At 56.1% G+C, this 22,683-nt stretch overlaps 1 protein-coding gene across 5 annotated transcripts in view; it reads left to right on the forward strand.

Moving 5' to 3' along the window:
* Positions 1-22,683, forward strand: part of Inpp5a (inositol polyphosphate-5-phosphatase A) — a 176,052-nt gene that overhangs the window by 149,779 nt on the left and 3,590 nt on the right. For 3 of the 5 annotated variants that reach the window (XM_077105551.1, XM_077105550.1, XM_077105554.1), the window contains exons 10-14: positions 2,736-2,831; positions 2,912-2,986; positions 11,235-11,308; positions 15,488-15,538; positions 21,262-21,373. In XM_077105551.1, coding sequence (XP_076961666.1) covers positions 2,736-2,831; positions 2,912-2,986; positions 11,235-11,308; positions 15,488-15,538; positions 21,262-21,373 — 408 coding nt within the window. The remainder of the gene's footprint in view (positions 1-2,735; positions 2,832-2,911; positions 2,987-11,234; positions 11,309-15,487; positions 15,539-21,261; positions 21,374-22,683) is intronic. The other 2 variants (XM_077105553.1, XM_077105552.1) reach the window with 1 other exon arrangement.

Here is a 22,683-nt window from a genome sequence, read left to right on the forward strand (position 1 = left end):
GAGAGAGGGAGCCTGCCCCGTGAGGTCAGAGTTGAAGGGGAAGCCACATCTCACCAGCTGCTGGTGATGCAGGCTGAGATGCTTCCTGAAATGGCCCCTGACCCTGGAGGGGGTCACACAGGTGCCCAGGAAACAGTCATAACTCTGGTCCACAACGAGCAGCTCACAGGTGAAGAATGGCTGTAAAGCGGTGGTCCTGTGACTTCACTCTGAGCTGCCTTACCTGGTTTCCATTTATGGTCGAAATCTTAAAAATCTATTTTTATGTAGTTTTGCTTGTTGTGCCTTTTTTGGTTTTGTTTGTTTTTGGCACTGGTGATTTAACCTAGGGGCACTTAACTACTGAGCCACAACCCCTAGTCCCCTTTTTTTCTTTTCTTTCTTTCTTTCTTCATCTATTTTTTTTTTTCTTTTTTCTGTTGAGCGGAGTCTTGCTAAGTTGCTGAGGCTGGCCTTGAACTTGTCATCCTCCTCCCTCAACTTCTCGAGTTGCTGGGATTACAGGCAAGTGCCCCTACACCTGGATGCTTGGTAGGCTCTAACCACCATAGACCAGAAATTATCCCATGGGCCTTAGGAATATGCTTCCTGAAAGGTGCATCGTGTCCTGAGCTCCCCAAGTCAGACTCTATAAGGCCAGGAAGGACGTGTTAACTGGGCACCTGGCAGATCCCTGGGCAGCCCTGCTCCTGAGAAGCTCCTGCTCCTTGGACACCCATGCCTCCCCTGGCCGAGGAGGTGTCCTCAGCTCGTGAGTGGAGTCTGGGTTCTTGTTCTGGGTTGCAGGCTGTGTCCCTGGCTCACTGCCACCCCAGATGAACCCGTGTATTGTGGTACTCACTGTGTCTGCCAGAGGGCACAGTCTGACTCAGGTCTTCTAAAGGGCTCTTTAATATTGGTTCAGAGGTATGGGCAGTTGGGCTCCACAGCTCCTACCTTTCATAGATTTTGGACTTCTTGGGGCAGCATTTCTGACAACACTTGTGTGGACATTGAGGGTCAGATTTAGTTCCTGGGATGAGTCAAGCTGGGCCACTGCACACGTGTGCACAGGGCATCTGACCTCTGGGACACTTTGTGCATGTCAGATGGGCTGTAAGAGTGCGATGCCTGCAGAGAAGGCAGCCTTCTCCCACTGTCATTAGTGCCCTGGGCCTGAAGACCTGGGTGCAGGAAGCATCCTTTGATGGTTGTGCAAACAAGAAGAAACCAAGAATCTCACGGCCTACAGATAGGTGGGCACCTTGGTGCGTAGCATTCCAGGAAATTCAGGGGAAACTGTCCATCACGTTCCAGCGAAGCTCTGTACAGGCTCTTCCAGGCCCTTTTAGGCAGCTAAGAATAATTCAGTGAATCTTAGATGGCCTTTAAAAAATAGCATTTGGGGGTATTTTTTCCTCCTTTCAAAAGAGCAAAATCCCTTCTGTAGTAGTTGAGCCGGAAAGGCCGTCCAGGCGGTGTTCTGCATGAGTGGTCACGACTCTGGGTTGAAAGGCAAAGGGGAAGGGCCAGCCCCTGATCATTTCTTTAAAACCTGTGAATGAGGTGGCTCCATGGGAGAGGGTGCAGGAGAAAGGGGTGGGGCGCCAGCCCTTTGCATGGCCAGGGGACCATCAGATGTTGGTCCTTTGGGAGCTGCCTGAAGTGGTAAGATAAAGCAGTTTTTTAAAAAGTTTCTAGCAGATGCCTTCAGGAGACAGAGCCATGAATTTCCTGGACCGGGTCCTGCCTGCCACAATGGCAGTCTGCAGCCCAGAGCCTTCCCCATTCACGCAGGGGCTTAAGCCACTTAAGCACATTAGCATCTGGATGGGGCCAGGACCTCCACAGGACACAGGGCTAGCAGGGTGGCCAAACTGCCTGGGTTGTTTGGGTGCTAGTCCTAATCCTCCCTCTTCAGGGGCAGCCAGACTGATTTGTGACACAGGAGTCCAAAAGCCACTCTGGCTGGGGCTTGGCCCAGGTAGCTGATCTGTGCCCTGAATGCCAGTGGCCTGCCCTTGGAGTGTGCTTTGGGAGCGGTGACCCAGGTTGTGCACATCCCTCCACACCTGCAGGTGCCTGTCACTGCTGCAGGGCGCCTGCCTGGGTAGGAGGCTGGTCGTCCTGCAGTGGTAGACTTTCACAGTGGTCTTTCCTTAAAGTAAAAATTCTGTATTCTCTCTTTTAAAAGAAGACTTGTGAGGTGTAATTTACATGCAGACTCCAACCCGGGACAGACTGCTATTCCACACACCCTCGCCAGCCCCAGGCAGTGCTGCCCTGTGCTGCCTGGTTTACTAGCTCTAGCATTTTGTGAGAGTGCCCTCTTGCCCTATCCCCATGACCAGGGGTGTGGGGCCTCACTGCTGGCCCCCCCAGGTCCTGCACATCCCTTCAAGTGGTCCTGGTAGGCCCTTGTGGTGTGGGCAGGGGCTCTGCCAGGCTAGTGCTCCTCTGCCTGGGGTCTCCAGCTTTGTCTTGCATTTGAGGAGTGGGAGAATGACCTCCATGGTCTTCCTGAGTTTAAGATAAGAACTTTCTGGAAAGGCTTGAATTTAATCGTTAGCCAGTTGGATGGCCTGCACTCGCCTGCCTAGACCCTGCCTTATGTACAGAGCTGCAGCCGCAGCCGCAGCCACAGCCACCGCGCACCCTCTGAGTGAGGAGCAACCGGGGAGGTTATCAGAGCAGGCGCGAGGAAAGTGGCCAGGGAACCCTGATTGTGACCTGAGTTCCCTGGTGTCTTTCTGCAGACCCTATGCACCAAGGCCACCATGCAGACTGTCCGGGCCGCTGACACCAATGAGGTTGTGAAGCTGATATTCCGGGAGTCAGACAATGACCGGAAGGTGAGTGTCCCCCGGCCAGGCCTGCCTGGCGAGGAGCCTCTGCAGGCGCCCTGAGTGCTAAGGCCACTCTGTCCTGGCAGGTGGTGCTGCAGCTGGAGAAGAAGCTTTTCGACTACTTCAACCAGGAGGTCTTCCGGGATGACAATGGCACTGCGGTGAGCTGTTTCCCGACCCTGGACTCCTCTTGTGTGACTTCTGCGTCCTTGGTGGGGCCCCACCAGGGCTGCTGCTTACACAGGACCACCTAGGCCTCAGCTTCCCAAGGGTTCAGGCCATCCTGGCTGGGGACGGCCTGTAGGCGCATGCAGCACCTGGGCTAGGCTGGGCTCCCCAGGCCTTGTGCATGTTCACGGGCAGCATGAAGCTCACTCAGCCCATCACTTGAAACCCCTCCAGGGAAGAGGCAAGGTCCTGGGTGTCTTGGTGGACTCAGCACTTCCTGCACGAAGTGATGGGTGTGTATGCATATATGGATGTTCACGTGAATGTGTGAGCATGTGTGTGTGCGAGTAGGTGTGTGCATGTGTGGGCATGACCACGTGTGTAAGTGGATGTCTGTGATACTGGGAACTTTCAGCTTGGTCAGTGAAGAGGGGGTTCCTGGCAGAGACACTGGCTGCAAGAATCTGCCGTCAGTCCCAAGCCCTGGCCCTCCCTCCAAGAGCTCTGCACAGCTGGCGCTGAGAGGTGCCTACATCTGCCTCTTGTCACTTTTCATCATGGAACAGTTTTGTCCTCTTTTTAACGTATTGGCTATACAGTGCCTGCTGGATGCCTGTTGTGTGCTCAGAGCTGTGTTCTGGTAAATGGGGGACAGTGCTGGGGGAGAGCTGCACTTGTGCATTTGCCAGTTTCTGTGGCATAGACTTCCTCTATGGGCAAGTTCAGGCTGCAGAGTAACAGTCACATCTAGCAGCAGCTCCTGAGATTCCTGAAACGTGAAGACTCAGTCCTGGAAGGTGGAGGAGCCACTGTGGCCCCTGTGGGGCTGCAGTGGGAGGGGGTTTCTGCTTTCAGGCAGCTGCCAGTGGTGGCAAATTAGTGAGAGGAGGTGGAAGTGAATGGGCAGGCCCAGGGCAGACCGTGGCCTTGCAGATTGGGTGCTATGAGCTGTTTACACTCATGGGCTTGTCCTGGACCAGCTCTCCGTCTCTGTGTACCTCTCATGAAGTGTGGGAGTATTCACAGGTCAGTGTGTACAGAGTGCTTACAGGAGACCAGGGCACATCTGCATACCCTATAAAGGGAGCTGTCCGGAGGTCCAGCAGATTCCACCCACCCCATGTCCCTGGAATGGTTCAAAACCAATTGTCCTGCTGAGTGTGGTGGCACACACCTATTACCTCAGCAACTCAAGAGGTGCAGGCAGGAGGATCACAAGTTCAAGGCTAGCTTCAACAACCTAGAGAGGCCCTGAGCAATTTAGCAAGACCCTGTGTCAACCCCAGCACTGAAGACGAAATACACAAAAATGAGTGACCCAGGACTGCATCCTTTGCCTTGCCCGCTCAGCCCCCGGCCCCTGTCCTGCCTCATTGCTTGGGAGGTAACATCTAGCACTGGCCACGCACCCAGCCCCGTCCACAGCTGTCCCACTGCTCAGTGCCACCGGTCCTCCTCCTGGCTTGCCACCTCTCTCCTGCTGGAGGATCTCCCCGCTCATGCCCCCACTGCTGCTGGTTGGTCACATCAGGACTTTGCATCCTTTGTGTAAGCAAGCCTGTTGGCCTCAGAAGCCAGAATGCTGGTGTCACTGGCCTGACTTCTGCTTGTCTGCAGGAGGAGTCCCTGTGCTTTTTCCCCAGTGTCCACTTCTGCCAGCAGCCTCTGACAGAGCACTTCCCTGCACCCCTCCTCCCTGGGCCGCTGGGACCTAGTAGGTTGACTCTCCCCAGTGCTGTTGGTGCCCTTCTGCAGACCTAGAGCTCAGTGCAGTTTCCCCCAGAGGGGCAGCTCTGCTAGGGCAGTGGCTGTCATCCAGTCCACCTGAGCAGGGTGGCATCCCAGCTCACTTCAGTAGAGGCAAGGGGTGAGCCTGTGTGGAGATTGAATGCCCAAGGAGATGTGGGGGCTGCATGTCCATCTCAGCTTGGAGAAGGCCAGATGGAGTACTGTGGGCCTCCCGCGGAGCAGGCTCCTCAGAGTCAGGGGAGTAAGATCACCGAGGGCCCTGTGCAGGGCAAGAAATGAGTAGAGGAACCCTCAGGGGGTGTGGGTATCTGCAGGGCCAGAACATTGCAGAGGGAGCAAGGACCCTGGTGAGGAGGCTGCACCAGCCAAGAGAGAAGCACCGCCTGGCTTTGGGTGTGCTGTGAATGGAGGTGTGCGCCTTCTGGAAGCAGAAGGGAGGTCGGCACAGTGCCAAGGGCGTTTAGAGCAGTCATGAAGATGGACATTCTACCGTAAATGAAGTTCACGTTTACTGTATGACTTTGTTTTTAAGAAAAGCAAGTAGTTTGAAGTTTCAGGAGAACTTTTGAATTGATTCTAATAGAAGAAAATGCCACCGAGTTGAAGTGGAGACCGGCGTCCCGGAGGCCTGTGTGCCTGTCTGCAGTGAGTGAGGCTGGGCGTGCAGGCCCCGGGAACCCCAAGCCCTGTGCCTGCCCAGGCAGGGCTGCGTCATTTTCAAAGAGCCAGGCATGAACGGGACCTGGGGTACGCCTCACCCATCCTCCTGTTGAGACCAACACGCGGCCTTCAGAAGTGTCTTGCAGATCTGGCTAACACTGGTGCCCAGGCTCTTGCCCAAGTTCCACAGTGCTCAGAGGAATCACCCACCGCCAGTCACGCCCAGCATCTGGAGAGTCGTGCCCGCAGCCCTGGAGGGGACAAGATAAACGGCCAACAAGCGTTGGAGATCATCTCATCTTCATGGTCTGGCTAAACACGCTGCGCTGCGAGCACTAAAAACAAACTACGTCCGCAGGATGGATGTGCCTGCGCCGGACGCAGCCCCCAAAATCCATCGCATCCTTCATCAACCACCGGTCTTGTACCCATCTGACAGAAATTTAATTCAAGCTGGCTCCTGAAAATAATTATTGTATTTTAAGAGTAGTAATCATTGGCCGGGACATGATTGAATGTGTCCATGCCTATTGACTTTTTCTATGATTTATAGCTTTGTTTAGTCGATATTCCCATCGAAATTGTATAATTAATTATAAGTGTGGCTGTCAGGGCCGCAGGATGGAGTGCCCTGGTGAGGATTTGGAGAGATTAAATTTTCCTTGGCTGTCCCAGGGCAGGGCTTGGGAATTTCCGAAGCACTTGGCCTGTTGGATGGAGATGTTTTCTGTGTGTTTAGCAGCCGCTGCGCTCCGAGGGCATTGATTTTCCGGGCTCTTTTTTCTTTATCAGCACAGTGTCTCTGCGGCAACGGTGGAATCCGTGCGGCTGGGCGGCTCCTGACAGATACGTGGGATAGCAGCCGCTTTGTCACTGTCCACACGCGGGTGCTGCTTTCACGTCCTAATCAAGAAGAGTGTTTACGGTACACGTGAAATTGGTTATCATGTTTGTGAAAAATCTCAAAGAGATACAAGTCATCAGTTCAGCAGGAGTGCAGGGTAATTTCCCGTCAGAAACGGCTGGCACCTGATGCCTTAGGCCGGTGGCAGCTGTAGCTTTAGTCCACCTCATCCCATGTGGGTGTGTGGGCCCAGAACCTTGGGCTGTCTCCATACTGGTCAAGCAGGGACCCCAGTGGGGACCCAGGTGGGGACACTGGGCCCACCTGCACCCACCCTACCCACAGTGCAGTTATGCACTGGCCTGTATGGCTGTCACCACTAGATGTAAAGTCCAGGAAGCCAGAGGTCATGTCTGGTTTGCTCATGGCCAGCAGGCACTCAGAGGGCACAGTTGTACAAATTCAGGACATGTCTGTGTCAAGAGAAGGCTGCGAGTCCATCTGGGTGACTTAGGGGTGGTATCTCCCCCCAGGTTTTCTTTCAGCATGAGGACAATGCAGGTATGGTGACAGAGTGGGCATGTCAGCCTGCAGGGCAGAGGAAAGGGTCCCAGCCCTCCCCTCCTAGGGTCTCATACCATCTGAGTAGCTAAAGATCCAGATTCATTCCAAACCATGTTTGTCTGCTTTTCTTTTTACACGGAAACATGGTAGAACAGTGGCCTCAGTGTGCTGGGTAGTATCTAGGGCCACCACTTCAGGCAGAGCGGCCACTGGCGAATCCCACGAAGTCCAGACAGGACAAGCTGGACTGTCTGCTCCCCCCATGGCTGATGCCCCAGGCGGTCTGAGCCCCTCCTTCCTGCTGCCCGACTCCCCTGACCGTGAGGCTGTGCATCCTGGAGCGTGTGAGGATGTCTGCATTAGTAGCCGCTCTTCATGTGCATGTTCTGGTGCAGCTGTGTAGGGCATGCAGGTGATGCCCACATGGGTGTCCCCAGGCAGAGGCCAGAGAGAGGCTCTGCCACTCCAGGAGCAGGCCCTGGCACACAGGAGCCCACAGGGAGTCTACACAGCTCTGTAGTCTCATGCTGGGGAGTCTTGGGTGGGTGACAGTGAAAGCTACCCCCCATAGGTTCAGGTACACATGTGCCCATGTGAACATTGATGTGAAGTCACTTCACCCTTGCACGTGTCCCCAGAGCTGGTTATGAGGACCTCCAAACCGTGACCATGTCTACATATGGTGGTCTGATGCAGAATGCAGAGCAAAGATGGTGAATGTAGTCTGTCTAGCTTGTACTTCCTTAGCCTAATCAGATATTTAGAAGCAAAACAAATGTGTATATGTGTGCATGTGTGTGTGAATATCTGCATGTGTATCTGTGCCACATGTGCGTGAGTATGTGTATGCACATGTGTATATATACATGACACATGTTTTGCTCATGTGTACCCTTGTGTGTGTGCTCGTGTGTGTCCTTGTGTGTTGCACATGTGTATAGATGCATGTCTGTTGATGCTTACAGAACCCAGAGCCAACATGTGGTAAGGCGTGACTTTGGGGAACTGGACCGGGCTGATGCTGGAGTGCTGGCTGGGTGGCTAGGGCTGGGTGGGCACTCCACTAGCCCTGCCCAGTGTCTTCCTCCTGTGTTTCGTGGGCAGGTGCGGATGAAAGCTGAGATGTGTCTGCAGTTGGGGCTGGGCCGCCGAGTGCCGCCTTGTCATGAGGCCTGCCTGCTGTGTTGTCAGGGTGTGCTTCTCCTGAGTTGGAGGTTTTGGGTCCTGATCCTCCTGGCCCTGCTCAGACCCTTCCTCACATGTCCCTTAACGTGCCATCCTGTATCAACAACATGCCCTCAGGAGACTCAAATGCTGGAGCTGTAGTACCTGCTCAGAGACCCCACCCTGTGGACCCTGGCTGCTGGAGGCAGGGGCGCCCCTCCCCTGAGCAGCAGCATCACCTCGCAGAGAAACATCACTTTTCCTTCAGAGCCGCATGAGCTTGTGCTGGCCCAAGCTCCACCTCTGTGCACTCCTCTGTGTGTTCCTGGTCCGTGCGTACCTGCTGCTTCTCAGGGTTGTCTCTAACATAGAGTGAAGGCAGCCCAGGCCCAACGCCCCTGAGGGCTGGACTCCATGCCATCTCCTCTGTGACCACACAGGTCCCTGGCCGGCACTGCAGACCAGTGTGCCAGGGACTCTCGGGACACAGATAGGCCAGAGAAGCCAGAGCTGGGAGGGGATATCATGCCACGCTCCCTCCGTGGAACAAGGCTCCTTCTTGGGAACAGAGCTCTCCAGATGCTCTACGCAGAACTGTGGGCCCACCACTGAGCAAAGGCTCACTCAAGGCCATCTCTGCTCACACAGGTGTGGCAAAGCCCCAGCTGCAAGTCTCTGGAGATGCTGCAGGAGGCTCAACAGGTGGCCCATAGCACCGGTGACCCTGAAGGTCCCAGCTGGGCTGGCTTTGCTCACAGGGGCAGCGGCAGGTTTCCTTGGAGGTGGCTTTTGGTCTGCACGCTGTCAGCCTCCTCATGAGGCCTGAGCCTTTCTCTCCTACAGCTGCTTCCCAGAGGCCTGCAGTGGAGAGTACTGACTGCCCACTAGCCCACCCCGCCCCCTACCGCAACCCTTGCTGACATGTTGAATGGCTCCCCAGGGTTTTCTTGCAGAGAACTTGGAGAGAGCTGGGGGCTGCCTGGCCTGCACTAATCTCTGGAGTATAGCATCTGAGGTTCCAGAGGTTTCCTTCAAAGCCCAAGAAAAAGGAGAATTAAGAGTTCGTTACAACTCCTCATAAGAGGTGGAACTCTGAAGTGTGCGTTTGAGGGCGCCTTGCTGGCTGTGTCCTCTCAGTGAGCGGAGTTTCCTGGAGGGCAGGCCCTCATTCACAACAGCTGAGAATCTCAAAGGCAGAACCTGCAAGGATGAGCCCACAGTCCCAGAATGCAGAGCCCAGGAAGCACCCCACTGACCACACCCCACTGTGGACAGGAGGTGCAGCCACAGCCACGTGGACCAGTGAGAAGTTCGAGCAGTCAGACGACAGACGACGGCCATGTGGTAGTGTCCCCTTCTATCATACATTCTGTGAAATTGCTGAAAACATTAAAGAATCAGAAAAAAAGAACCAGCAGACCCGAAAACAGTGTCTAGGACATCGACAAGAAGCCACAGTCCCCAGATGAGCCAGGGGGAGGGCACAGCACAGAGGAAGACTTAGGACCTGGACACTGCATGGTGAGCAGCAGAGACACGGGGAAAAAGGCCCAGTTCTCATCCAGCAGGACATCATGTGGCTGTTTTCCAGAACTCTTCCAAGTCATATGCCTTCAGGAAGCACAGTAAACCCTGAGCAAGTGCCATGAAAACTTCCCACGGAAGAATGGGGTCAGGCACTAAGTGTAAGGGGGGCTCTACAGGAGCTGAAGGAAGCACCAGGCCTCCTGGACACAGCAGGCAGGGGCTCCAGAGCCAGCCGCCAGCTCTCCCTTCAGTGGTGCCAACCGGCTCCACGCATTTCCCCCTGGACTGAGAGGGCACGAGGAAGAGGACAGGATAGTCCCGTGGCATGGAGGGACACCAGGCAGGCAAGTGAGCAGGCACGTGCAGTGATGACATTCTTCAAGTATCCTGTCCAAGGAGTCCTCACTCCCGCCCCAACCGGCTGGGGGGTCTCACAAGTCTGGCTGTATTCCTGAAAATCTCTGCAGTAAACGGAGGGGCAGAGAGGAGCCAAGAGCCCCACCTGTACTCTCCTCTCCAACAGCCAGTGTGTGGGCCAGGCATATCCATTGGCCATGACCCTTTCTGAGCCCCAGCCCTTTTCAAGGGCTCCCACCTCGGCCTTTTGGAAAAGGTGGCTCTGCTCTCAGGTTGACAGGTGGCTGTGGAGCAAGCACATTTGCCCCTCTCATTGATCACAGGGACCAAGACCTGTGGTGATGTCCACAGCAGGCCAAAGCCAGCAGCCTCTTGGAATCCCATCCTCACCCAGCCCTGTGGCTGCTGCTGCAGTGCTAAGTGGAATGAGGGGCTTCCCCTGCAGCAGCCGGGGGCCCAGGCCACAGCCCCTGGTGTGTGATGGGGATCTCGGCTGTTTCTCTTTCTGGCTGCCAGTGAGCCAGGCCAACCCTGCTGACCTGCGACGGTGATGCTGCAGCAAGTAGGCAGGGGGCTGGCACCAGTGGGAGGCGGCAGCCTGGCACACGGGTAATCACTGTGTACATGAGGCTGCTAATTGCACGTTCAGAGATGATGGATGAGGTGGCAGGAGGGAGGACACGGTATGGTTTCTGAGAGCCCCGTCACGATGCCATGGTCCCACACAGCTGTGGGGTGGGACGTGATTAATGAACAGTGTCCCAGGGGTGAGCACAGTGACCACCAGAGATGTGACTGGTGGGAACCTGTTCCTTTTGGGGCAGATGCCCCCCCCCCAATGTTTGTTTCTGAAGCACCCTGATAAAACAGAGCGTTTGTTGCCTCCTTTGTACAAAGAAATGAACATTTCTCTCCAAGCTGCTGCTAGAGTCTCTCTGGTGTGCAAACTTGGGGCCATTCTTCCAATCCACTCTACACAGAGTTGATGTTGCTGGCTCTCCATGTTACTTCAGGCATTGGGTGCGGTGAGAGCCGTGTCCTTTCTGTGAGAAAGTGTGGCACACTCTGGAGAGGACTGCCCAGGCCCCAGCCCAGGGAGGGAGTGCTTGCCAGGGTGGCCTGCAAGGGTCTCGGGCCAATAGAGCTGGTCAGCCTGAGCACCGTGGGCAGCAGAGGCAGCTGGACAGCAAGCCAAGAGGACTCCTGTGGGTCTTGCTGGCAGTGTGACCTGGCTGCCCTGGGTAGGGCAAGTGTCACTCTGAATGCTTGAGCCGGGTGAGTTTTTAGAAGTTACAGATATCCCAGCCGCACACTAGCTACCATGCTTCAGTGAAGAAAACCCAGTGACTTTATTCTCTTCTTTGTCTTTTCTTTAGCTCTTGGAATTTGACAAAGAGTTGTCTGTCTTTAAGGACAGACTGTATGAACTGGACATCTCATTCCCCCCCAGGTAAGGACACTGCGCCTACGGAACGGGCCCGGTCACCTCTTCACCTTCCACAAGTTCATCTGTGTGAACTGCACCTTTTCCAGCCTTTCTGTGGCCTGAAGAAAGAAATGAGCTGGGAATGATAAAGAACTGCCCTATCTTCATTTTTAAAAAACATTTCCTAGTCTGCAAACTAAAGCCATGTTGTGTGTGCACACCCGGGACTCACAGGGTGGTGTGGCTGTGTCTGTCTGGAACCTCAGGACCGTCACAGTGTAGCAGCTGGGGATCTCTGGGTCTGTGTGTCTTTCAGGCAGGTGCCTTTCTCTGTGTTCTACTCTGACGTTTTTGAATCTACAACACTAACCAGTTTCCCCACACCAGCACAAGGACTCAGGGCTGTGGTGTGAAGAGAGGAATGAGTGACAGACAGTGGTTTATGAGGTGGCCAGCTCTGCAGCTCTTGCATGGGCCTCAGCACACCAGGTGTCCCGAGGAGGGCACTCCCTGCCAAGGAGCCCCTCCTGCAGGATGCCCCTCTGGAAGCAGCATGCACAAAGGTAATGATGAGGTCAGGTGCCCATCACAGTGCAGCCTCAGTGGGCACCCTTCCCCTGCTTTCTCCTCTCTCAGGTCCAAGTTGAAGCGCTCAGGACTAAGTGAGAAGTGCCTGGGTGTGAGGAGGCTTCCTAGTGCACTTGGGGACCACACCTGCCTGGCACCTGTTCCATGCCCACTGGTTTACATGAGGCCAGCAGTCAGCTCTGAACCCTTGCCTCAGAATGAGCAGTTGCATGTTTCCCTGTGCCTGACAGCAGGCAGCCTTTTACCCTGTCTACCCCCACCTCTGTGCCAGCTGTCAGGGGTTGGGCCTGTACAGGCTTGAAGGGGCCTCTGGCTTGCACAGGGCTCAAGACTCTAGTGGCTCCTGGGTCATGGGCTGTGGTTAGCTGCACCCCTATACTGGGGGGTGAGGTGTTGCTGGTGAGAGGGCTAGGTACCCAGATCAGTGGGTGGAGACACAGGGACTGTAGGCCCCATTAGGCATCAGGTCATCTGGTCAGTGCCCAGGCCAAGGCCTCAACACTTGTGTATATGTGGCCTGCAGCCACAGGCCCATGGAGGGGCCTCACAGGTGCTGGCTGAGCACGCCTGGTCTCATGCTCTGAACCCACAGCGCCTGCTCTGGACCACAGTTAGGTGGGTAGTGAAAAGTCTTAAAGTCTTTCCAGACGTGTACTGAATCTAAAATGCACTCAGGATTGCTCCTGGTCTTGTGCTGAGTGTTGCCAGTCAGATACCATGAACATCCCTCCTTCTCTGGACATCGGGGCTTCTCTGGGCTGTCTGGGAGCAGGGAGGCTTGGGGACCACAGCAGGCTAGGGATACCACCCTGAGGAGCACAGGCCCAAGTTATCACCTGGGCACCAGGATTGCAGAGCAGGACCTGGCTAGACTGGGAGTCTAAAGGGCCTCCTGGTCAGTGCCTGAGTGGGCAAGGGAGAGCCCCTGGCCCACACAGCAACAAAGTACCTACTGTTCACCCCTGGGCAGGAGAGGTTCCAGGGCTCACAGGTTTGGTGACCCCTTGCCATGCTGGTGTGCTCTAGAACTCTGAGTAGCATGCTGTCAGGAAGGGGCTGTGTGGTGGCCTCTGGAGACTACAGGCACTGGCCTCCCAAGATCGTGGCTAGAGCCCAGGCCTGCTGAGCACCAAGGCCAGGCTGGCAAGATGCAGGGACCAGCAGCTCTCACCCAGCTTATCTGGGGCCTGCATTCCCTGGACTAGGGCAGGAAGGGCAGCCATAGGTTTTATGTACTTTTATTTAATTTTTTTATTATTTTGTAGGTGGACAGTATACCTTTTTTATTTATTTATTTTTATGTGGTGCTGAAATTGAACCCAGTGCGTCACACAGGCTAGGCAGGTGCTCTTGCTCTACCACTGAGCCACAACCCCAGCACCAGCAGTAGGTTTTAAGAGGGAGACTTTCGCAACAAGAGGACAAGATTTGGGGCTGGGGACAAGCTCAATTGGTAGAGTGCTTGCCTCACATGCACAAGGCCCTGGGTCCAATCCCCAGCACCAAAAAAAAAAAAAAAAGGAAAGAGGACAAGACTTGAGAGCTGCCTTGTTCACAGGGATGCTGGGGTGGGCTGTGTGCAGACAGCAGTGCCCCAGCCAGTGCCTGTGGGGTGTGAGCAGGTAGGATGGTAGGAGGTACGTCAGGGTTCTCTCGACAGCAGAACCAGGAGAATGTAGATGGAGTGGTTAGATTGGCTCAGGGTCCGAGGCTGGAGAGCCCCGCGAGGCTGTCTGTAGGCTGCAGAGCTGGGAAACCAGCAGCTGCTCTGCCAGAGAAGCTGGAGCCTCCAAACAGGAGGGACAGTGGTGACGCAGCCGAGGCGGAGGGCCTGGGAGCTCCCTGGAGAGTCTCTGAGTGAGCCCAGGTCCAGATGCCGAAGCCGCTGAGTCTGAGGTCCGTGGTGGCAGCAGCCCCGAGACGCGCCTGCTGGAGGAGAGTGGAGCTGGCACGCCCTTCTCCTGCTCTCCACGCAGGCCTCCAGCCCACAGGATGGTGCTGCCCACACTCAGGGTGTCTGTCCTGGCTCCCTTCACCGCCCACACTCCAGTCACCTCTGGAACACTCACGGGCACACCCAGATGTTTCAAAAAGCAATGACCTTGACAGTCATGTTTGACCATCAGAAAGGGTAGCCCCCAAAGGTGTCCGTGTCCTTATTCCTGATCCTGGATTGTTTTCCTGAGTTGCCAGAGGGACTTTGTGGAGGTGATTAAGAAGAGTGCCCTTAAAAGAGGGATACTAGCTCATATCACCCAGTGGGCCCAGTCTAGTAATGTGAGCCCTCAGAAGCAGAGTTCTGGCTGGAGGCCGAGATGGCAGGAAGCAAGCCAGGTTCACAGTCAGGAGGTGACTGAGTCTCTGTCAGCTTGGAAGAGGCAGACAGCCTTGAACTGAGGCACCAGCTTCAGGGCCAGTGAGGAGAGGGCACCCATCTGCCAGCACCCTTCAGGGACTGGAGCTGACCCCGGCCCCTGGATAAAGCCAGGCTGATACCTTGAGACACTGAGCTGAGCCCACCCAAACTTCCCACCCAGGAAGACTGAGATGGCCATTTGTTGTGCCTGTGTTCTGCATGTGCAGACTGTTGGAAGGCAGTGCAGGAGCCGAATGGAGGGTCTGGAGCCCCACGCTAGCTGTGGCTGTGAGCTGTGCCCTCGTCATCAGACCTGAGGCTCCCCAGCCAGTGCAGCTCACCTGTCTTCCGGGGTCATGGTAGTCCTCTCAGCAACACCAGAGTCTGCAGCCCCCTCACTCCCATCTGGTGGTATGTGCTTTGCCCTGCAGCCAGGATCCTGCTGGGCCTGGCCACCTGCCCATGTTGCCCTCCTGCAGGATTAAGGACCATGGCCTTCAGTGAATAGACCCCTTTCTCCCCTACAGCTTGAATGGACTGCCCCACAGTCTCTGCTCGTCTTCTTTCCTTCCTAGCCGTCTGGCTTCACGGGGCACCCACTGCCCAGAAGCAGGCATGTGCCCTCACCCAGCTTCCTGCCCTACAGTCCTGCATGCCTCGGGGAGTGCACGTGAGCACATGTGTTGCCTGCTGAGCACACCGGACGGGCCAGCACGTGTTGGCTCATTGGCTTAGTTACAAATGTTTTCCTTTAACCTGGAAATAGCACTGAGGTGTTCTGAGGCAGTGGGGTTAGGGAGAGGATGCTCCAGACTAAACCATTGACTTTCAAATGCCAGGGTCCAGTTCACAGTCAGAAATACCTTGACCTCTCTGCTCAGTTACAGCACGCACCTGTGTGTGGGCCTCAACCAGAGGCTCCTGAGGGTGTCCCTGCCACCCAGGACACATCCAGCGTTCCCCCATTGCCAAGGGTACATCTGATGGTCCTTCTTCACCCAGGATGCACCTGACGCCTCCCCAATTCCCAGGATACACCCACTGGCCCTTCTCCCATTGGTTCTACTGTGTTTTAAAACTCTGTGATCACTGAGTAGCATTCATGGGCCCCTGATGGGTGCCATGTCGGGTCTGGGGAACCGTTTTTAGACTGGGGAAGTGGCTTGAGCAAAAGGGAGAGCTGGAAAGACCAAGGCAATGGTTAGAGGTGCTGCTTTGTGCTCCATCCTACTCAGACATAACTCACGGCTGGCTTGCAGGTCAGTGGAACCCACACTTGGCACGTACCAGGACCCAGCACAAATAAATAAGTGAGGACAGATGTGTTCTCAGATGACAGTAATGCTAGCTGCAGCATGGTCAGCTTGTACAGGCAACCCCAGCACACCCAAATGTGCATGAGCAGCATGCATGTGCTCAGGAAAAAGAATTCATGCAGATAAGTGTAGATGTGGTATGAATGTGATGTGTGCAGAGAATTGTGCAGATGGCTGTGCTATGTGCACGTGTTAGCATGTGCTCGTGTGTGTGCAGCACGTGGGTTTGCATGTGTCAGTGTTTTCACACATGCAAGATGTATATGAGTGTGTGTATGTGGTTTTGAGTGTGTATACTTTGAGTGTCCATGTGTCCATGTGTACATGTGTGTGTACATGTGCACACAGATCAGTCATATGCATGTGTGTGCTCATAGGCCTATGTAGGCATGTGCATGTATGCTAGGTGTTGGAAATTGCATGGGTGTGTTCATGAGTATGCATGAATGTGTGTGTATAATTGTGTGTATGTACAAGTGCAGGGCTTAGGTACACAGGATATGCATTCTGTGAGTGTACACACGTAAGTAGGCTTGTGTGCCCATGCATGCTTGCACATGGGTGCATGTACATGAGTGAGCATGGTGGCCGTGTGTACATCTGTGAATGGTTGCCAGACAGAGCAGTCTTCCTGCTGGATGTGGTTGAGGACTTCAGCCTGCACATACAGGGTTTATTCTACTTGGAGTAGAGGGTAGAAGTCCGCCAAGATGCTGGCCTAGGAGAGCTGGGGGTGCAGACTTTCCCATAGCCTGGTCTGCCTGTTGCTTGCCACAAGGTGAGCACCGTAATATGCAGGGACAGTTTCTGGGTGAGTTGGGAGGAGCCTTTCTGGGAGGCATGGTGGTTGAGGTACCCTGTCCTCTTCGTGAGCTCCTTCCTGCCCTGTGCTGCTGCTGCTGTCTCCTCACCAAGCGTACCCACACCAGTCTGCAGGAGGGCAGCAGTAGCTTGATTGCTATGCAGGGTGGGACACTGTGGAAAGCCCCAGGATCACCTCAGGGCTGTACTGCAGGTGGAGGCCTGGGCCCACCACTTGGGTCTGAGGTCTGCTGCTAGACATGTGGCTACCTGGGATGCCCCAGAGACCCTGTCGAGCTGTTCTCCCAGTTCCAGGATAGCCAGGGGTAGAGTGAGTCCACAGTGCCTGCAAGCAGCTTGCCACAGTGCTCCTGGATAAGACATGTGGCATCCCAGAGCTGGTCCTTCTTCCATCTTAATATCAGGACGTGTTTGTGCCCCAGTCATGCTGTGCGCCTTCCCAGTACCTTCTGGAACGCTGTGAGGACTCTGAACTCGGGGCTTGCCCCTGATAAGAGGCAATGTCTGCCTTGGCCCATGAGAAGCAGCAATGGGGTGGCAGTGCTCAGAGCCTGTTCTCTGTCTGGCAGGTATGCCAGGCCAGCAGACCTCAGGGAACCCTGCAGGCTCTCTTCTTTTGCATGCAATTCTGGATTTTCAGAACCTTTCCAGAATCTATCTGGTGTTGCTCTTTCGTTCAGGTGAGCAAGTTGCAAACTCCCTGATCAGCTGGGTGTGTCTCGTGTGGCCTCTTCCCACTGCTGTCCGGTCCCTCTGTTTTGTGGGAAGGACCTCCTCCCTGGTCAGCAGGAGCTCCACGATGGAGCCTAGCACCTGGTGGCCCCTGAAGATGTGTCCCCAGGACGCTCCAGAGCAGATGGTCTTTGTGATGGTGGTGACAGGGCTCCTTCAGTGGCTGTTCCACTGTCCCCGTGAGCTAGTGGGTCTGCATTCCTAAGGGACTGAGCCTCACCAAACCACTTAACTTAGAAGGTGTTCGTGACCAGGTACTGTGAAGCCCTCCACCTTCACTATTTCCCACTGAAGCCTGGTGTCCTGGCACTTTTTCTTAGATGACCACAAGCCTGATGGCTACAGGCAGCTGGCCCAATCCAGGCTGCTGCTGCCTCTACCAGAAGGAACCTTCTGGAGCCCTCGCCTGCCCTTGAGATGCAGGGACCTTGAGATGCCTGCCCTTGAGATGCCCGGTGCAGGCCTCTGGCCCTGTTTTTACATGGCTGTAAGTGCCTGCCTTGGGGACTACTGTGCCCTGGCACACCAGCCCTGCCCTCACCAGTGTGCATGGAAGCAGCTGCACTGGTGAAGGACGCACCCCAGGGCCAGCTGGTTGATGGTGGCAGAGGCAGGACCCTTGCACATGTTCTTTGCTGGGTCCCAGGACAGACCGAGGGGTCCTGTGTCCCTAGCAGGCCTAGATGCTCGCACTTGCAAGCCCAGATCCAGCACGTTTCCACTTGTGAGTTGTGCAAGGGGTCTTTGTGTTGGTTGATGACTCATTTTCAGCTCTGCTGATGTAAACACTGCCTGTATTAAAGATGAGGTGTCTGCCATAGTTATTGCTTTGGCAAATAGCAAAGAGTAGCCAAGTATTTGTAGGTGTCCTTAGAAGGTAGAGCAATGGATCTTACCATGTATTAAACAGAAAAACCACGTCCCACTGAAATAAAAGTTTGAGATGAGACTTGATTCTCCACTTCTGTTGGTGGTGGGTCTGTGTAAGCTGAAGGATGCTTCCATCCTAGTGCTAGAGTGCTAAGGAACAGGTGTCTCTAACGGGCTGGGCTGAGCTACCTCGGCAAAATAGGTTGGTGCTGGCTGGCCATGCCTCAGGTCCTCTCTGCCCTCGGTCTCGGGCTCTGTCCAGGCGTCTCCATGGCAGCTGGCGACTATGCAGTAGGAGACTGCACCACCCTGCTCACTGTGACTCCAGGCCTCGTTCTCCCTGTAATGAGCTCAATTGTCCCCTGCTTGGTACTCCTGAGGTAGCTGTGTCTAGGTGTTCACCGGGTAAGAGCTAGGGGAAAGGGTGCCTTCCCAGGGTCAGCAGCCTCGCAGCCGCCTGCTGGACTGTGGTTCAGGTGCAGGGAGCCCTGAGGCCCTGTGCTCAGCACGCATGCCTCTGTGTTGCCACAGAGCCATGGCAACACTATCCAGCCCAGCCACCCAGGCCTCCGCCCAGCCACAAGCAAACAACCTGCCAGCATAAGAGCTGCTGCCCACATCCTGCGGGAGCACGAGGGGCAAGGAGGAAGGAGGCCAGTGGCTGGGAGCACAGGTGGGCGATTGTTAATTTTATCACCACTGCAATTAATTATGACGATCATTCCCGGAGCTATATGGGGCCAAGATAGGGCAGTGTGTCCTGCCTCCCGCGGTGCAGGTTTGCATCCAGATAAGTCTGGGGGCATAGCACCACCTGCGACAGCCCCTCAGCAGACAGGCCTTGCTCATCCCTCCCAGGTGTCAGCTTTGCAGTGTGAGTGGAGCAGGACCTGAGACCCTGTGTCCACACTGGCCTTCCAGGCCCACCTGGGACCAGAACCTCCATGTTCACTCTTTGGGCATCAGGATGCACCCCACAGTGAGGGCCAGGACAGCCCTTCAACCTGGGCCTCTCCCTTGGTAGCCAGGTTCTGTCCTGAGATCCAAAGGAACCAGAGCACAAGGGCACCAGGGTCCTGGTGCAGCTGGGTTGGGCTGCACAGGGAATCAGTGCTGCTTTGTGACCAGCACGGAACCCAGTGTGTCCATCAGCCACCCTCAGTTCCTTTCCCTGTGGCCCAAAGAGGTGGCCCTTGCCTTCTGCCAGCTCTGGCTTCAGGGGTCAGCACAAGCTCCCATGCACCATGGTGTTCTTGAGGAACAGAGCCTCATTTAAAAGGCACCTGCCATGCTTCAGACCCAGAACTCATGTTTACCCTGGACTCGGGCCCTGGGGCGTGTTGTGGTGCAGGCTCCAGGGCACCCAGGCCACAGGTGCTCATGGGCATGCTTTCTGCTGCTCCTATGCACACAGTGACAGTCTCTGAAAGCACAGGGTCTCAGTTCTGTGTCCTAAGCCAGCTCCTGCCAGGGACATGGTTGAGGCTAGGCTTGGTTAGACCCTGCCGGGCAATGCAGTAGCTGCAAGCTAGATCTTGTCCGGAGAGAGCTGGGAACAGCAACTGGGACAGACACAGCCACTGCCCGCTGAGACCTCACTCTTGACAGGGAGAGCTGACTCTCACTCCATGCAGAGAAGCCAGCCAGCTCCCACTGGTCATCTGAGGGGCAAGCAGTGGGTGAGGCGTGTTTTCATGGAGATTTCCGTCTGCGCTTGAGCCAGGAGGACCTCCTGGTGCGTGGAGGGGCCTGCTGCCTGGTCCTCATGGGGCTCCCTCCCCAGCACAGCCAGAGGAAGGCGGAGCTCACATTGCAGCCTCCTGCCCAGCTGGCCCAGCCCCATGCCCTTCCTTCCCCTGGTCTCCTGCCTGCATGGGGCAGACTTGTACGGCCTGATTCTGCAGCCCAGGGGCCACGCGAACCCTGGTGCCATTCCTGGGTGGCTGCAGCAGAGCCGGTGGGGTGAGATGCGGCCCTGGAGGGGCACCCTTCCTTCACAGCCCGTGGTGGGGAGACGCACACTGGAGCAAGGTGACTGTCAGCTTTAGACAGGCCATCAGCTGCGTATGCTTCCTGGAAAACATGCAGTGGTCTCTAGTGTCCTGTACTCTTAAAAATACAGTGTTGTTACAAGTGGGCGTTTGTGGATTTTGTTTTTAGCCAAAAACAGGCTCTGGTTAGGCCAAGTGCTGACTTCCTGTGAGAGGCTGGGGTCACAGGCTACAGTTCCCGGGATCATCTGCAGGATCCCCCTGGAGAACCAAAAGAAGGCGTGTTCCACCAGGGTGTGCCACAGGATGGGTGAGGCACAGGGGTAATGTTAGGTCCCTGGGCCTCCCCAAGGCAGTGGGAGCGGGGCCCGCCTGTGGGTGAGCTGCCCTAGAGGCCCACAGAATCAACACCTGGCAGCGCCCAGGGCAGCCTCCGCCTGCAGAATCGATTGCACTCTTCTCTGCCAGTAAAGTAATAGGGAAAAGCTCATGGAGCACATGCCATTCTTGGCAAATGCTGTGTGGCATTCTGCGATCGACTTGAGCAAGCACAGTGACAGCAGGCTTTTGGAAAGACAGCCTGCAGAGTCCCGAGGACCCTGACTGGGCGAGCGGGTGCACAGCGGAGCTCAGAGGTGTTCCCCCAGCCAGCCGCGAAGCCGTATCACCACGGGACAGTCCCTGTCAGAATACCCAGACAGGCAGGGAGGTGGGCGGCAGAGAACTGGCAGTGCCGGCGGTGGACACAGACGGAGCTGGGGGCTGCCCCTCAAGTGCAGCTCGTGTGGGGATTCTCTGGGCAAGCTATTCTGGGGGCAAATGCCAGGTGCCTGAGGCACAGATACCAGCCCCCTGGATGATGCAGGGTGCTGATGCTCAGCTCATGGTCAGCAAGTCCGAAGGGACTGTCACCTGCAGGTCAGGCACTTGCAGTGGTGGTTTGAGCCCTTTCCCAGGTTCTTAGAGGGAACGGACAGGGACAGAGGGCACCAAACCAGGGACAGCCATGCCCACCATAGTGTGGTGGCCCCAGGGTTGCAGCCTCAGCACCTGGACCCTCAGGTGGGCACTGCAGGCACTGGAGCAGGTAGAGGAAGCATGCGTGCCTCTGGGTTGCCCTGAGCTTTCTGCAGACCTCGTGCAGAGGACCATTTGATACACGAACTTAAGCTGTGAGTTTGCCTTTATATTCTAGAAACTTCTGTTCGTACATTCTTTCCCTGAGTAGCCAGCTTCCCTTTGGAGTGTGGAGGCTGCCTGGAGCTGGGGTGCTGATGACCCTTTTCCTCCGTGTCTCCCCAGCTACCCGTACAGCGAGGACTCCAGGCAGGGTGAGCAGTACATGAACACCCGGTGCCCAGCATGGTGTGACCGCATCCTCATGTCCCTGTCAGCCAAGGAGCTGGTGCTCAGAGTAAGTGGGAGCTGCCTGGACCGGCCACTGGGAGGCACAGAGCAGGCCTGGGCTTCAGGGCAAGTGCGATGAGCGGCTCAACCTGGGATCAACCTAGGTAGTGGCCTGACCTTTCCCTGGGCAGCTGAGCCGAAGCTCTGGGCTCTCCCATCCAGCGCTCAGGCCCCAGTGAGAGCCACTGTCTCTGTGGGACATGCAAGGTCGGGTGGTGGGCAGGGTCTGGAAGCCCCAGCTTCTGCACGCTGCACTCAGGGCTCGGCCATGGATGAGCAGGTAGGCCGCGAGCCCGGAAGTGTGTCTGTCAGCATAAGGTGAGGTCAGAGCAGGTCCACCCAGGGCGCCAACAGCCAGAGAAGGGTGGGTGCCATTCTGGGAGGCCGTAGGGTTCCGTGTCAGGGAATGGCTAGGCTATATGCGATTTTCAGGGTTTTCTCACCTCCCAACACCCGAGTATTTTTAAAAGAGCCAGCATGGGAGTGATGTCACCCATCAGTGAAGACTGGCGAGGGCAGCAGTGGGTGCGCGGGCAGGAGGCTGTGGGTCTGAGGCTTTGGGTACTCTGCCCCCTGCCTGGGCCCAGAGCAGCGGGGACCCCCTCTTAGCAGCCCACCATTAACCTGAGTTGCCCTGAGCTGCCGCATCCATGCCCCTCTGCCAGCCAGCACACCCAGCTTCTCTGTGTGCCCTTGAGGTGGCCTTCCCAACTTGCTGCCCCACTGGCCCTCCCGCTGAGTCCTGGCTGGCCTCCCGCTGGCCTTTTCCCTGTGGCACTGTCCCCGGCCTCCGTCCTGCACCTCGCTTTTCCTGCCCCACTCCCAAGTCACAGCCGCACTCAGTCTCTGCCCTGCAAGGGGCCTGCTCCCACAGCCAGAGTCGGGACAGAGGGTCCTAAGCTCTTGGGTCTGCTGGGGACGTGGGCAGGGCAGAGGTCTGACCCGGGGCAGCTGTGGCAGGCATCCCTGCCTTCTAGCCTGGGGCCAGAAAGTGCACCACTGTGATGCCCCTTATCTGGGCTGAAGAGAGGCCACCCAGGTTCTGGCTAGGAGCCTCCAGACCCAGGGTGAGCTGGGGGAAGGCCTGCTCTGGACACACCCTGGCCCCTCTGGCTGGGGTGGTCATCAGCCCCGTGGAGGTGACTCTGCAAGCACTGGGCAGACAGCAGAGGACACAGTAGCTTAAGCTGGCCAGAACAAAGTGCTGAGAGGACTGAGGTGGGGAGGGTGGCCATTGACCCCCACCAGGAAGACATCCAGAGCCAGGAGAGCTGCCTTCCGTGGTGAGACCTGGGTGTGGCCAAAGATGGCAGGACC

The sequence above is a fragment of the Callospermophilus lateralis genome, chromosome 15, assembly GCF_048772815.1.
Source record: "Callospermophilus lateralis isolate mCalLat2 chromosome 15, mCalLat2.hap1, whole genome shotgun sequence".
Taxonomy (NCBI): Eukaryota; Metazoa; Chordata; class Mammalia; order Rodentia; family Sciuridae; genus Callospermophilus; species Callospermophilus lateralis.